This window comes from Pseudoliparis swirei, chromosome 3 (genome assembly GCF_029220125.1).
Source record: "Pseudoliparis swirei isolate HS2019 ecotype Mariana Trench chromosome 3, NWPU_hadal_v1, whole genome shotgun sequence".
Classification (NCBI taxonomy): domain Eukaryota; kingdom Metazoa; phylum Chordata; class Actinopteri; order Perciformes; family Liparidae; genus Pseudoliparis; species Pseudoliparis swirei.
Window position 1 is genome coordinate 6,279,948 of NC_079390.1, and position 13,039 is coordinate 6,292,986.

Sequence of the window (13,039 nt, forward strand, 5' to 3'; positions counted from 1 at the left end):
AAACTCACTGGCATACATGGCTTTCCAGTGTGGCACAATATACACCCAATCAAACAAATATATACATATAAAATCTGTTTCAGTTGACAATAAATGAAGCAGGTCCACAATAATGGTGGTGCATCTGTCTGTAACTAAGTGCATGTAAATAATACATGCTGAAACACTGGCTTTCTCTCACAAAATATTCACGCTGCCTCCTGAACGTCTCAGATGCTGAATAATAAAGTGCACACAGCTCCTCAGGAGGGATGATGCGCGCCGTTGGACCGTAAACCCGTCACAATATGAAGGATGCGCGTTGATCCACGAGCCACAACTCGGTAATCATCTCCACAATGAGGACACACATCCCATCGGCGAGGGGTCCAAAGACTCGAAACATGGTCTTTGACATTCATTTTATTTGTATTACACCACGAGGTATTATATATTAATCACTCCAAAATAAAAGCTGTATTCGTTAGCAACTAGCAATGGTGACTTTTAGGTTGGTTGTACGCTAACGTTACCTAGCTGGCAGCTAACATGCAATGTGGCATTATCTCTGTGTGTATTTACATCGTGAAGACTGTTGCTGTCCTCACAAAGCAACGCGGCATTGTTCGGTGTGTGTGCGTGTGTCTGTGTGTGCGTGTGTGTGCGCGCACCGCCGAGGAAACGTGGAGCGTGTTTAGGTTAGTCGCGTTTTATTTATGTAGTAAAGTGTAATGGCTGTCCACCATTAAAACCAGCGATGCCTGTAGCTAACTCGGTAACGTTAGCCGACGAGCTAGTTCAAGCCCCAGTGGTAGTTATATCGACGTGTTATCGAGACGTTGTTCGGTTGTCTTTGTAGTCAACACAGCGCCATCTAACACCACCGGACACAGCTCTAACGCGGCATTAAACTCGACCGTACCTTTTTCCGCGTCGACCTTGGAGACTACAGGATCATATCCCGCCACCGGTTCTTTGTTTATGTGATTTAATGGCCTGTTTTCATCAATCCGTCTCGTCTCTCTCCTCCGGGAGTCGTGCCGCCCCGGCTGACAGCACTACTGCTCGGGATGACAGGGCCCCGCCCATAGCAACCAATTGGAGGCCGAGGTTCTGGAAGCTTAGGTGAAGCACGTTTTCTATTGGCTGGCGGCGGTGTCCATCAACCTGTCGCTAAGGGTGCCACATGGTCCAAGGGCAGGACACCTGCCACGGAAGGATGCTGAGCACCGTAGGTGCGGTCAAATCAAGCGATGAAAGGGCTGCCGAAAAAGAAAAGACATGTTGTGGCATGATGGCAGAAGCGTTTAGCACAGGCAGCTTCACAAACACATGGCGAGGTGAAATAGTCCGCTTATCTTTGAGAATCCTTTTGTGCTCATGTCTTTATTTTTTATATTAATAAGGAGATACATCTAAATAAGCACTTTATTTCATTTAGGTGAGCACTTTAATGTATTTTTTAATTTTAATTTCACATATTTTTCAGAATGTAAATCTCCTGGTGATGTTTCAAAAGTAATAAAATGTCTGTTACAAATGATGTAATATATAACTAATGTCCAATGATAAATAAATAAATCTATTGAGCAATGTAAAGATACTATTTGCTAATATTCTTAAACAATTATAACTTTGATTAGGTTTTGGCAGCTCATGAGACTACACATAATTAGTTTTATGGAGTATAACAACCAGCAAACGTTCTGTTCTCAACAGTAGATTTGACATTTAGTTTGGTATATGAACAGACAACTATCATGTTTAAGCTTTTCAGAAAAACACAGAAGAAAAGAACAGTGAAGTAGGGGTTCAGTGCTTCAGTTCTCCATCGGGTGCATTCAAGGAGCTTTATCATTTTAGAACAGAATTGCTTACTCATTACATCTTATTTCGAACATACTTTATACTTCAAGTTTATTTTCATTTTTTTAATTAATCCATGTCACAGGGCGACCTCTGTGTGGAAACCAATAAACAGAAAACAACCAACCTGACTTCAACAGATACAATACATAACATACACAAACAAGACTCTTGTAACAAATATTATACAACACATTCAAACCTGCAGAGCATTATACAAAATGATAGTCCTTATTTCATGCGAGTGTGTACATACTATATAAATCTGTACACCTGTAGAACAGTCCTTGTCTTGTTACTCTTTCACCATCTGGTTATATGTTCTCATTGAATCAAAGCAACTGAACAAAAGTATATGATATAATTTATCAGTATAAAAAGTATAAACAGAGACATGAAGTCCAGGCGATGTCTCATAAACCCAGTGACAACAAATCTGAAATGAACAAAGTCCTCATGTATGGATTATACGCAGCATGCTCCAACCAACCGTTTTAATCCAGTTTATAATTTAATGGTGTACGGTATTTTCTTTTTCTTTGTTTTTGTATTTTATTGTCCTATGGCCCCCCCTTATGTTGTGTCCTTAATACAGTTTACATTTAATGTTACATGCAGATACATTGTACAAAATGTCATGTAACAAAGTCAGGCCAAAAAACAATCAGAACAACATAAAAAAAGATACAAATGAGCATCAGTTAGCATTCATTAGGGAACAGGAAGCTCCTGCTACACGTAACTGATGCACGACATTCACTGATTGTCGATTGGTTAAGTCTTTCTATCTCTTTCTCACATTGTCTGGTTTCTTCTAAATTTTTAAGTGCCTTGTTCATGTAATTATAATCCTGCCTTAATTCAATAAAATTCCCATTTGCAAAAACATTTTCACCTTTTGACATAATTAAAATGCAAAAGTCCAGTTCACATTGTCATTGTGAAAACAGTCATTAAGGGTAAAATTTTTTTAAATGTATTTGTCATTCATAATATCAAGACGTGTGTTGAAACTAATAGTTTAAAGTGCTATTGAACATTTAATTTGCAGATTTGTTTATTAACTGTAATATCATTTGTGGAATGTATTGGAAAATGTTGCATTCAATACTGTATAATAAAGCTATTCAGGCAATAAAGCCAACAATTAACAGCACAAGAGACATTAAAAGAAAGATAAAAACAAGACAACAAAATACAAAGAGAGGAAGCAGAGCATAATAAATGGCATGGGATATTTGGATAGCATAATTACCTTAAATTGTCTTTCTAATTTGAAACCTAATTATTCCATAGAAGATATAAAAATGTCATGTGCTGCATTTGAACGAGTGGATAAAAGAAGAAATTATAATTTCAAACATGTGCTGTCGACATTCATAAAAAAATTCATTGATTTACAATTTCCTTTGGATTACGACAGCATTATAGTTCCATAAACCATTTGTTTAGTTCATGCAGTCCCAGTCTCTCTCCTTGTTTTTGTTTGTCCATGAACCTATTAGTGTCGCGTCGGATGTTACATCCGTGACTCAGTGAGCTTTAACCTGTAATTCACTCCATAGAAGACAATGTCTGTGAGATCAGCGAGATCTTTGGCTGCGTGTGGGTCAGTGGTTAGCAGGTCTGTCTTTCAATCAGGGGGTTGGCGGTTCAATCCCCCACCATATCCATGTGTCCTTGAGCAAGACACTTAACCCTGAATGCCTCACTGTAGCTGTGTGTACGGTGTATGAATGAAACTTGATTGTAAGTCGCTTTGGATAAAAAATGTCAGCTAAATGACATGTAATGTACGTGTCTCCCAACTTACTCTTTCTCTCTCTCCTGCTCTACTTGGATAATCTGACCAATGGGTAACTAAAGTACATGTTTCCTTGCTTGATTGAAGTCCTCGGGCTGCTAGTGAGATGTATATATGCATGATACAGTATCTGCTGCTATTTATCTTCTCACCCATCTTCTTTCCTTTTCCTATCTTCGCTGAACCTTAAAGTGCTGTCCAAGTCTGTATGTATAGTATATATATTTTTTAAACAAATGTGAAAGCACATCAGAGCCTGTGATTGTCAGTCTTGTTCAACTGGAAAGCTAGTCGCATACCGCCACTGTCCTGTAGGAGCGTAAAGAAATAACCAGCAAGAGGCCCCTTGAACCTTTACAAAGCACCGGGAAAGTCCCGGCCTTCGCCTCAGGCGTAGCGGGGATCTGCGCCGGTCAGGGACATTTGTTGGAGATACTCTGGTGGCTGGTAACAAGGAGGCCGCGGCGCCTCCATGTAGATTGTGGAGGAGGTGAGGCTTTTGCGGTCCTTTTTCAAGATGTGTCTTCTCTGCCAACGACACAGTAAGACTTCCACCTGCTCTCGGAAGAAGCTGGTGGTCAAGGTGTACAGGATGGGGTTCAAGGCGCTATTGATGGGGAGGATGAAGATGACTACCCAGCTGGAGATGGTGCCTAGAAGAAAACAGGAGCAAAGTCATCCATATTTTCTAGAGATAAATTGCACTTTATATTCCTGTACACTTTAACCTGCTGGAAATTCACTTTGGTCACGACCATGTGTATATGTGTTGCTTCCTCTGTATATTTAGTATTTTAGTGTTAGTATGTTGTTTTGTTATTGTGTTTAATTTTTTTATTAATGCTCTAATGTGCACCCGCTGCTGTGATCCAGAAATGTCCCCACTGTGGGACTAATAAAGGAATGTCTAATCTAATCTAATCTAATATATCTGTATATGTATTAATTATTCTATGGAATAAGTAAAGGCTTTTTTGTTTAATTCTGTCTCTTTTGTGTTGTCTGTCATATGTTTTACACTTCTTGCTAAATATGTAAAACTAAAATGAGCATCATCTAAAAATATGCACATGCAATGTCTGAAAGACTGTAAATGTCAAATTGATGCCTACTTTCAATTTTTAAAAAATGAAATAAATAATAATGATAACTGAAAGGGTTAAAACAGATCACTGGTGTGTGGCAGATGTTAAGGTAATGCAAAACACATTTTAAACAGAATCATACTTTCTTACCAGGTATCTCCACCTCCAATAGTGAGAGGACTTTCACCAAAAATATGGGAATCCAGCAGAGGGCGTCAGAGAACACGATGAAGAAGAATCTGTTGGCCACAGCCACGTCTCTGTGCAGGCTGCTCCTCAAGTCTGTGGCGTTGATGCCAGTTTTATAGATGGAGATGAACATGGTGGCGTAGGAGAAGGCGATCACCAGGAAGGCCACCAGGTTTAGGCCTGAAGAAATACACATGAATGCAGTGGGGGATATTCAGATACTTTACTTCAGTAATATACAACAGTAAAAAAGCATTACAAGTAAACGCCCTGCATTCAAAAAAATCCTCTCAAAAAATATTTATTCTAAAAAATATACTTCACCAGAAAAAACAACCTTCCACGGATATATTAGAATATATTACACTCTTAAATTGTTAAGACTGAAAGAGGTAAAGACCTGAGTTAATCTGCTTAGTTACTCCCCACCACTGCATACTTCTATACAGCTTCCTCCAGCCTTTACAAAACACACACACACACACACACAAACACACACACACACACACACACACACACACACACACACACACACACACACACACACACACACACACACTCAGAAAGAAAAGCCAGTGACAATAAACAGAAAACGATGGCAGCTCATGAATTAATCCACATGATTCTTATGGACAGCCGTGTGGTGCTGGCACCCTTTTGAAAGCAATATCCCCCGTAATGCATTCAGCATTGTCGCCAGACTTCCACACCGGTCCTCAGTGAGAACATTGAGGTATGAGAGCAGACTAATCTTCCATTACTAATCAATCCACGATGGTTTCTGCATAATAGCCCAATCCAACACGTGGTGCTCTTCCCTGTTCTGTTTGTCGGTTGGTACACAGCAACATTCCCCTAAATTTCTCATATATGTTTTATTTTTATTTTTTAAACAGAAAATATAGGCGTCGTCAAATCCAGATGCACCATCACATCCCACTGGTTCTGAATAATGAATCCCACTCAGTGGTGGGCTGTCAGGGCCAGCAAGGCCTTCTCTGCTGGCCTAAACATCATCAGAATATAATTTTAAAATATAAATATTTTCCCACAAATATGTAATCAATTATTCCCCAGAGTAAGAGTTATTCTCTTAATTTCATAGTTTTCCTCTTGGTTGCACTGCTTCCAGCCCCAGGTCGAGATTTGGAGGGCTGGTCTTTATGTTAGATCTTTTATCCAATCATATTCAGCCATCATGTGTTGCCACATGCCACGACTTTTTTATTACTTTTCATTACTTTTGAACTACTTTGTATCTTTATTATTACTATTTAACTTTTTTATATGGAGGTTAGTTTTTTAGGTTAGATTTGTGGGGCTGCACGGTGGTGTAGTGGCTAGCGGCTAGCACTGTAGCCTCACAGCAGGAGGGCTGTGGGTTCAATTCCCGGTCGGGGTGGTCCTTCTGTGAGGACTTTGCATGTTCTCACCTTGGCAGCGTGGGTTCCCTCTCCAAATATTAAACAATGCAAAGAGTCAAACTACAAAACGTTCATCCTTCGAGCTGGAATTGAACCAGCGACCTAAGGATACCTGAACCTTCAACAGAGAATATCATGCTACAGTCCTCCACTCTACCAACTGAGCTATCGAAGGATACAGAACCTCTAGAAATGTATTCAGCCTCTGTATCGTAACTAAATATGAAGCCAAAGCAAAGTCCGTTTCCAAATATCAAACCACCATGAATTCATCCTTCGAGCCGGATTTGAACCAGCGACCGAAGGATACCTGCATACTTTCAACAGAGAATATCATCCTACAGTCCTCCGCTCTACCAACTGAGCTATCGAAGGATCGAGAAACTCTGACATTTATGCAGCCTCTGTATCGTAACTAAATATGAAGCCAAAGCAAAGTCTGTTTCCAAACATCAAACCACCATAAATGCATCCTTCGAGCCGGATTTGAACCAGCGACCTAAGGATACCTGTATACTTTCAACAGAGAATATCGTGCTACAGTCCTCCGCTCTACCAACTGAGCTATCGAAGGATCCAGAAACTCTGACATTTATGCAGCCTCTGTATCGTAACTAAATTGAACCCCCCCCAAACATTTTTACAAATATTTGACAAAAAAGTGTTTTCCAAAATATATGACAACAAACAATTCTCTCAGATATTTGACAATTTTTTTTTAACAAAAAATGGTTTAAAAAATATTTGACGAAAAAGTTTTGCAAAAAATATTAAACAATGCAAAGAGTCAAACTACAAAACGTTCTTCCTTCGAGCCGGATTTGAACCAGCGACCTAAGGATACCTGAACCGTCAACAGAGAATATCATGCTCCAGTCCTCCACTCTACCAACTGAGCTATCGAAGGATCCAGAACCTCTAGAAATGTATTCAGCCTCTGTATCGTAACTAAATATGAAGCCAAAGCAAAGTCCGTTTCCAAACATCAAACCACCATAATTCGAGCCGGATTTGAACCAGCGACCTAAGGATACCTTCATACTTTCAACAGAGAATATCATCCTACAGTCCTCCGCTCTACCAACTGAGCTATCGAAGGATTCAGAAACTCTGACATTTATTCTGCCTCTGTATCGTAACTAAATTGAACCCCCCCCCAAAAAAAGTGACAAATATTTGACAAAAAAGTTGTTTCCAAAATATATGACAACAAACGTTTCCCTCAGATATTTGACAAAAAAAGTTTTACAACAATTTTTTTTTCAAAATATTTGACGAAAAAGTTTTGAAAAAAATATTAAACAATGCAAAGAGTCAATCTACAAAACATTCTTCCTTCGAGCCGGATTTGAACCAGCGACCTAAGGATACCTGAATACTTTCAACAGAGAATATCATCCTACAGTCCTCCGCTCTACCAACTGAGCTATCGAAGGATTCAGAAACTCTGACATTTATGCAGCCTCTGTATCGTAACTAAATATGAAGCCAAAGCAAAGTCCGTTTCCAAACATCAAACCACCATAAATTCATCCTTCGAGCCGGATTTGAACCAGCGACCTAAGGATACCTTCATACTTTCAACAGAGAATATCATGCTACAGTCCTCTGCTCTACCAACTGAGCTATCGAAGGATCGAGAAACTCTGACATTTATGCAGCCTCTGTATCGTAACTAAATATGAAGCCAAAGCAAAGTCCATTTCCAAATATCAAACCACCATGAACGCATCCTTCAAGCCGGATTTGAACCAGCGACCTAAGGATACCTGCATACTTTCAACAGAGAATATCGTGCTACAGCACTCCGCTCTACCAACTGAGCTATCGAAGGATCCAGAAACTCTGACATTTATGCAGCCTCTGTATCATAACTAAATATGAAGCCAAAGCAAAGTCCGTTTCCAAACATCAAACCACCATAAATGCATCCTTCGAGCCGGATTTGAACCAGCGACCTAAGGATACCTGCATACTTTCAACAGAGAATATCGTGCTACAGTCCTCCGCTCTACCAACTGAGCTATCGAAGGATCCAGAAACTCTGACATTTATGCAGCCTCTGTATCATAACTAAATATGAAGCCAAAGCAAAGTCCGTTTCCAAACATCAAACCACCATAAATGCATCCTTCGAGCCGGATTTGAACCAGCGACCTAAGGATACCTGCATACTTTCAACAGAGAATATCGTGCTACAGTCCTCCGCTCTACCAACTGAGCTATCGAAGGATCTAGAAACTCTGACATTTATTCTGCCTCTGTATCGTAACTAAATTGAACCCCCCCCCAAATATTTGACAAAAAAGTTTTTTCCAAAATATATGACAACAAACGATTCTCTCAGATATTTGACAAAAAAAGTTTTACAAAAAAATGGTTTAAAAAATATTTGACGAAAAAGTTTTGCAAACAATATTAAACTGCAAAGAGTCAAACTACAAAACGTTCTTCGTTCGAGCCGGATTTGAACCAGCGACCTAAGGATACATGAACCGTCAACAGATAATATCATGCTCCAGTCCTCCACTCTACCAACTGAGCTATCGAAGGATCCAGAACCTCTAGAAATGTATTCAGCCTCTGTATCGTAACTAAATATGAAGCCAAAGCAAAGTCCATTTCCAAATATCAAACCACCATAATTCATCCTTCGAGCCGGATTTGAACCAGCGACCTAAGGATACCTGAACCGTCAACAGAGACTATCGTGCTCCAGTCCTCCACTCTACCAACTGAGCTATCGAAGGATCCAGAACCTCTAGAAATGTATTCAGCCTCTGTATCGTAACTAAATATGAAGCCAAAAAATGTTTTACAACAATTAAAAATATATATTTGACGAAAAAGTTTTGAAAAAAATATTAAACAATGCAAAGAGTCAATCTACAAAACGTTCTTCCTTCGAGCCGGATTTGAACCAGCGACCTAAGGATACCTGAATACTTTCAACAGAGAATATCATCCTACAGTCCTCCGCTCTACCAACTGAGCTATCGAAGGATCGAGAAACTCTGACATTTATGCAGCCTCTGTATCGTAACTAAATATGAAGCCAAAGCAAAGTCCGTTTCCAAACATCAAACCACCATAAATTCATCCTTCGAGCCGGATTTGAACCAGCGACCTAAGGATACCTTCATACTTTCAACAGAGAATATCATCCTACAGTCCTCCGCTCTACCAACTGAGCTATCGAAGGATCGAGAAACTCTGACATTTATTCAGCCTCTGTATCGTAACTAAATATGAAGCCAAAGCAAAGTCCGTTTCCAAACATCAAACCACCATAAATTCATTCATCCTTCGAGCCGGATTTGAACCAGCGACCTAAGGATACCTGAATACTTTCAACAGAGAATATCTTGCTACAGTCCTCCGCTCTACCAACTGAGCTATCGAAGGATCCAGAACCTCTAGAAATGTATTCAGCCTCTGTATCGTAACTAAATATGAAGCCAAAGCAAAGTCCGTTTCCAAACATCAAACCACCATAAATTCATCCTTCGAGCCGGATTTGAACCAGCGACCTAAGGATACCTTCATACTTTCAACAGAGAATATCATCCTACAGTCCTCCGCTCTACCAACTGAGCTATCGAAGGATCGAGAAACTCTGACATTTATGCAGCCTCTGTATCGTAACTAAATATGAAGCCAAAGCAAAGTCCGTTTCCAAACATCAAACCACCATAAATTCATCCTTCGAGCCGGATTTGAACCAGCGACCTAAGGATACCTTCATACTTTCAACAGAGAATATCATCCTACAGTCCTCCGCTCTACCAACTGAGCTATCGAAGGAATCAGAAACTCTGACATTTATTCTGCCTCTGTATCGTAACTAAATTTGAAGCCAAAGCAAAGTCCGTTTCCAAACATCAAACCACCATAAATTCATCCTTCGAGCCGGATTTGAACCAGCGACCTAAGGATACCTTCATACTTTCAACAGAGAATATCATCCTACAGTCCTCCGCTCTACCAACTGAGCTATCGAAGGATTCAGAAACTCTGACATTTATTCTGCCTCTGTATCGTAACTAAATTGAACCCCCCCCCAAAAAAAGTGACAAATATTTGACAAAAAAGTTGTTTCCAAAATATATGACAACAAACGTTTCCCTCAGATATTTGACAAAAAAAGTTTGACAATTTTTTTTTCAAAATATTTGACGAAAAAGTTTTGAAAAAAATATTAAACAATGCAAAGAGTCAATCTACAAAACATTCTTCCTTCGAGCCGGATTTGAACCAGCGACCTAAGGATACCTGCATACTTTCAACAGAGAATATCGTGCTACAGTCCTCCGCTCTACCAACTGAGCTATCGAAGGATCCAGAAACTCTGACATTTATGCAGCCTCTGTATCGTAACTAAATTGAATCCCCCCCCAAATATTTTTACAAATATTTGACAAAATATTAAACAATGCAAAGAGTCAAACTACAAAACGTTCTTCCTTCGAGCCGGATTTGAACCAGCGACCTAAGGATACCTGCATACTTTCAACAGAGAATATCATCCTACAGTCCTCCGCTCTACCAACTGAGCTATCGAAGGATCCAGAACCTCTAGAAATGTATTCAGCCTCTGTATCGTAACTAAATATGAAGCCAAAAAATGTTTTACAACAATAATTTTTTTTTTATATTTGACGAAAAAGTTGTGAAAAAAATATTAAACAATGCAAAGAGTCAATCTACAAAACGTTCTTCCTTCGAGCCGGATTTGAACCAGCGACCTAAGGATACCTGAATACTTTCAACAGAGAATATCTTGCTACAGTCCTCCGCTCTACCAACTGAGCTATCGAAGGATCCAGAACCTCTAGAAATGTATTCAGCCTCTGTATCGTAACTAAATATGAAGCCAAAGCAAAGTCCGTTTCCAAACATCAAACCACCATAAATTCATCCTTCGAGCCGGATTTGAACCAGCGACCTAAGGATACCTTCATACTTTCAACAGAGAATATCATCCTACAGTCCTCCGCTCTACCAACTGAGCTATCGAAGGATTCAGAAACTCTGACATTTATGCAGCCTCTGTATCGTAACTAAATATGAAGCCAAAGCAAAGTCCGTTTCCAAACATCAAACCACCATAAATTCATCCTTCGAGCAGGATTTGAACCAGCGACCTAAGGATACCTTCATACTTTCAACAGAGAATATCATCCTACAGTCCTCCGCTCTACCAACTGAGCTATCGAAGGATTCAGAAACTCTGACATTTATTCTGCCTCTGTATCGTAACTAAATTGAACCCCCCCCCAAAAAAAGTGACAAATATTTGACAAAAAAGTTGTTTCAAAATATATGACAACAAACGTTTCCCTCAGATATTTGACAAAAAAAGTTTTACAACAATTTTTTTTTCAAAATATTTGACGAAAAAGTTTTGAAAAAAATATTAAACAATGCAAAGAGTCAATCTACAAAACATTCTTCCTTCGAGCCGGATTTGAACCAGCGACCTAAGGATACCTGAATACTTTCAACAGAGCATATCATCCTACAGTCCTCCGCTCTACCAACTGAGCTATCGAAGGATCGAGAAACTCTGACATTTATGCAGCCTCTGTATCGTAACTAAATATGAAGCCAAAGCAAAGTCCGTTTCCAAACAACAAACCACCATAATTCATCCTTCGAGCCGGATTTGAACCAGCGACCTAAGGATACCTTCATACTTTAAACAGAGAATATCATCCTACAGTCCTCCGCTCTACCAACTGAGCTATCGAAGGAATCAGAAACTCTGACATTTATTCTGCCTCTGTATCGTAACTAAATTTGAAGCCAAAGCAAAGTCCGTTTCCAAACATCAAACCACCATAAATTCATCCTTCGAGCCGGATTTGAACCAGCGACCTAAGGATACCTTCATACTTTCAACAGAGAATATCATCCTACAGTCCTCCGCTCTACCAACTGAGCTATCGAAGGATTCAGAAACTCTGACATTTATTCTGCCTCTGTATCGTAACTAAATTGAACCCCCCCCCAAAAAAGTGACAAATATTTGACAAAAAAGTTGTTTCCAAAATATATGACAACAAACGTTTCCCTCAGATATTTGACAAAAAAAGTTTTACAACAAATTTTTTTTCAAAATATTTGACGAAAAAGTTTAAAAAAAAATATTAAACAATGCAAAGAGTCAATCTACAAAACATTCTTCCTTCGAGCCGGATTTGAACCAGCGACCTAAGGATACCTGAATACTTTCAACAGAGAATATCATCCTACAGTCCTCCGCTATACCAACTGAGCTATCGAAGGATCGAGAAACTCTGACATTTATGCAGCCTCTGTATCGTAACTAAATATGAAGCCAAAGCAAAGTCCGTTTCCAAACATCAAACCACCATAAATTCATCCTTGGAGCCGGATTTGAACCAGCGACCTAAGGATACCTTCATACTTTCAACAGAGAATATCATCCTACCGTCCTCCGCTCTACCAACTAAGCTATCGAAGGATTCAGAAACTCTGACATTTATGCAGCCTCTGTATCGTAACTAAATATGAAGCCAAAGCAAAGTCCGTTTCCAAACATCAAACCACCATAAATTCATCCTTCGAGCCGGATTTGAACCAGCGACCTAAGGATACCTTCATACTTTCAACAGAGAATATCATCCTACAGTCCTCCGCTCTACCAACTGAGCTATCGAAGGATTCAG

At 39.5% G+C, this 13,039-nt stretch overlaps 1 protein-coding gene and 21 non-coding genes across 22 annotated transcripts in view; all 22 read right to left on the bottom strand.

Moving 5' to 3' along the window:
• Positions 1-1,879: 1,879 nt before the first annotated feature.
• The window catches only part of rxfp2a (relaxin family peptide receptor 2a), a 66,805-nt gene continuing 55,645 nt past the window's right edge, over positions 1,880-13,039 (bottom strand). Inside the window, exons 19-20 of the mRNA XM_056411312.1 lie at positions 4,885-5,103; positions 1,880-4,302 (exon numbers count right to left, since the gene is read on the bottom strand). Of these exons, the coding sequence (XP_056267287.1) occupies positions 4,037-4,302; positions 4,885-5,103 (485 nt within the window). The 3' untranslated portion in view covers positions 1,880-4,036. The remainder of the gene's footprint in view (positions 4,303-4,884; positions 5,104-13,039) is intronic.
• trnay-gua (transfer RNA tyrosine (anticodon GUA)) lies at positions 6,819-6,921 on the bottom strand. Its single transcript has 2 exons — positions 6,885-6,921; positions 6,819-6,854 (listed from the first exon to the last, which is right to left on the bottom strand). It is a non-coding gene; the product is annotated as a tRNA-Tyr (tRNA).
• trnas-gga (transfer RNA serine (anticodon GGA)) lies at positions 7,154-7,254 on the bottom strand. The gene is made up of 2 exons: positions 7,218-7,254; positions 7,154-7,189 (listed from the first exon to the last, which is right to left on the bottom strand). It is a non-coding gene; the product is annotated as a tRNA-Ser (tRNA).
• Positions 7,681-7,783, bottom strand: trnay-gua (transfer RNA tyrosine (anticodon GUA)). The gene is made up of 2 exons: positions 7,747-7,783; positions 7,681-7,716 (listed from the first exon to the last, which is right to left on the bottom strand). It is a non-coding gene; the product is annotated as a tRNA-Tyr (tRNA).
• trnay-gua (transfer RNA tyrosine (anticodon GUA)) lies at positions 8,278-8,380 on the bottom strand. The gene is made up of 2 exons: positions 8,344-8,380; positions 8,278-8,313 (listed from the first exon to the last, which is right to left on the bottom strand). It is a non-coding gene; the product is annotated as a tRNA-Tyr (tRNA).
• Positions 8,477-8,579, bottom strand: trnay-gua (transfer RNA tyrosine (anticodon GUA)). Its single transcript has 2 exons — positions 8,543-8,579; positions 8,477-8,512 (listed from the first exon to the last, which is right to left on the bottom strand). It is a non-coding gene; the product is annotated as a tRNA-Tyr (tRNA).
• On the bottom strand, positions 8,800-8,900 carry trnas-gga (transfer RNA serine (anticodon GGA)). The gene is made up of 2 exons: positions 8,864-8,900; positions 8,800-8,835 (listed from the first exon to the last, which is right to left on the bottom strand). It is a non-coding gene; the product is annotated as a tRNA-Ser (tRNA).
• trnas-gga (transfer RNA serine (anticodon GGA)) lies at positions 8,997-9,097 on the bottom strand. Its single transcript has 2 exons — positions 9,061-9,097; positions 8,997-9,032 (listed from the first exon to the last, which is right to left on the bottom strand). It is a non-coding gene; the product is annotated as a tRNA-Ser (tRNA).
• trnay-gua (transfer RNA tyrosine (anticodon GUA)) lies at positions 9,248-9,350 on the bottom strand. Its single transcript has 2 exons — positions 9,314-9,350; positions 9,248-9,283 (listed from the first exon to the last, which is right to left on the bottom strand). It is a non-coding gene; the product is annotated as a tRNA-Tyr (tRNA).
• Positions 9,447-9,549, bottom strand: trnay-gua (transfer RNA tyrosine (anticodon GUA)). The gene is made up of 2 exons: positions 9,513-9,549; positions 9,447-9,482 (listed from the first exon to the last, which is right to left on the bottom strand). It is a non-coding gene; the product is annotated as a tRNA-Tyr (tRNA).
• Positions 9,650-9,752, bottom strand: trnay-gua (transfer RNA tyrosine (anticodon GUA)). The gene is made up of 2 exons: positions 9,716-9,752; positions 9,650-9,685 (listed from the first exon to the last, which is right to left on the bottom strand). It is a non-coding gene; the product is annotated as a tRNA-Tyr (tRNA).
• trnay-gua (transfer RNA tyrosine (anticodon GUA)) lies at positions 9,850-9,952 on the bottom strand. The gene is made up of 2 exons: positions 9,916-9,952; positions 9,850-9,885 (listed from the first exon to the last, which is right to left on the bottom strand). It is a non-coding gene; the product is annotated as a tRNA-Tyr (tRNA).
• On the bottom strand, positions 10,049-10,151 carry trnay-gua (transfer RNA tyrosine (anticodon GUA)). Its single transcript has 2 exons — positions 10,115-10,151; positions 10,049-10,084 (listed from the first exon to the last, which is right to left on the bottom strand). It is a non-coding gene; the product is annotated as a tRNA-Tyr (tRNA).
• On the bottom strand, positions 10,248-10,350 carry trnay-gua (transfer RNA tyrosine (anticodon GUA)). The gene is made up of 2 exons: positions 10,314-10,350; positions 10,248-10,283 (listed from the first exon to the last, which is right to left on the bottom strand). It is a non-coding gene; the product is annotated as a tRNA-Tyr (tRNA).
• On the bottom strand, positions 10,582-10,684 carry trnay-gua (transfer RNA tyrosine (anticodon GUA)). Its single transcript has 2 exons — positions 10,648-10,684; positions 10,582-10,617 (listed from the first exon to the last, which is right to left on the bottom strand). It is a non-coding gene; the product is annotated as a tRNA-Tyr (tRNA).
• trnay-gua (transfer RNA tyrosine (anticodon GUA)) lies at positions 10,809-10,911 on the bottom strand. Its single transcript has 2 exons — positions 10,875-10,911; positions 10,809-10,844 (listed from the first exon to the last, which is right to left on the bottom strand). It is a non-coding gene; the product is annotated as a tRNA-Tyr (tRNA).
• trnay-gua (transfer RNA tyrosine (anticodon GUA)) lies at positions 11,065-11,167 on the bottom strand. The gene is made up of 2 exons: positions 11,131-11,167; positions 11,065-11,100 (listed from the first exon to the last, which is right to left on the bottom strand). It is a non-coding gene; the product is annotated as a tRNA-Tyr (tRNA).
• Positions 11,265-11,367, bottom strand: trnay-gua (transfer RNA tyrosine (anticodon GUA)). Its single transcript has 2 exons — positions 11,331-11,367; positions 11,265-11,300 (listed from the first exon to the last, which is right to left on the bottom strand). It is a non-coding gene; the product is annotated as a tRNA-Tyr (tRNA).
• trnay-gua (transfer RNA tyrosine (anticodon GUA)) lies at positions 11,800-11,902 on the bottom strand. The gene is made up of 2 exons: positions 11,866-11,902; positions 11,800-11,835 (listed from the first exon to the last, which is right to left on the bottom strand). It is a non-coding gene; the product is annotated as a tRNA-Tyr (tRNA).
• trnay-gua (transfer RNA tyrosine (anticodon GUA)) lies at positions 11,998-12,100 on the bottom strand. The gene is made up of 2 exons: positions 12,064-12,100; positions 11,998-12,033 (listed from the first exon to the last, which is right to left on the bottom strand). It is a non-coding gene; the product is annotated as a tRNA-Tyr (tRNA).
• Positions 12,197-12,299, bottom strand: trnay-gua (transfer RNA tyrosine (anticodon GUA)). Its single transcript has 2 exons — positions 12,263-12,299; positions 12,197-12,232 (listed from the first exon to the last, which is right to left on the bottom strand). It is a non-coding gene; the product is annotated as a tRNA-Tyr (tRNA).
• Positions 12,931-13,033, bottom strand: trnay-gua (transfer RNA tyrosine (anticodon GUA)). The gene is made up of 2 exons: positions 12,997-13,033; positions 12,931-12,966 (listed from the first exon to the last, which is right to left on the bottom strand). It is a non-coding gene; the product is annotated as a tRNA-Tyr (tRNA).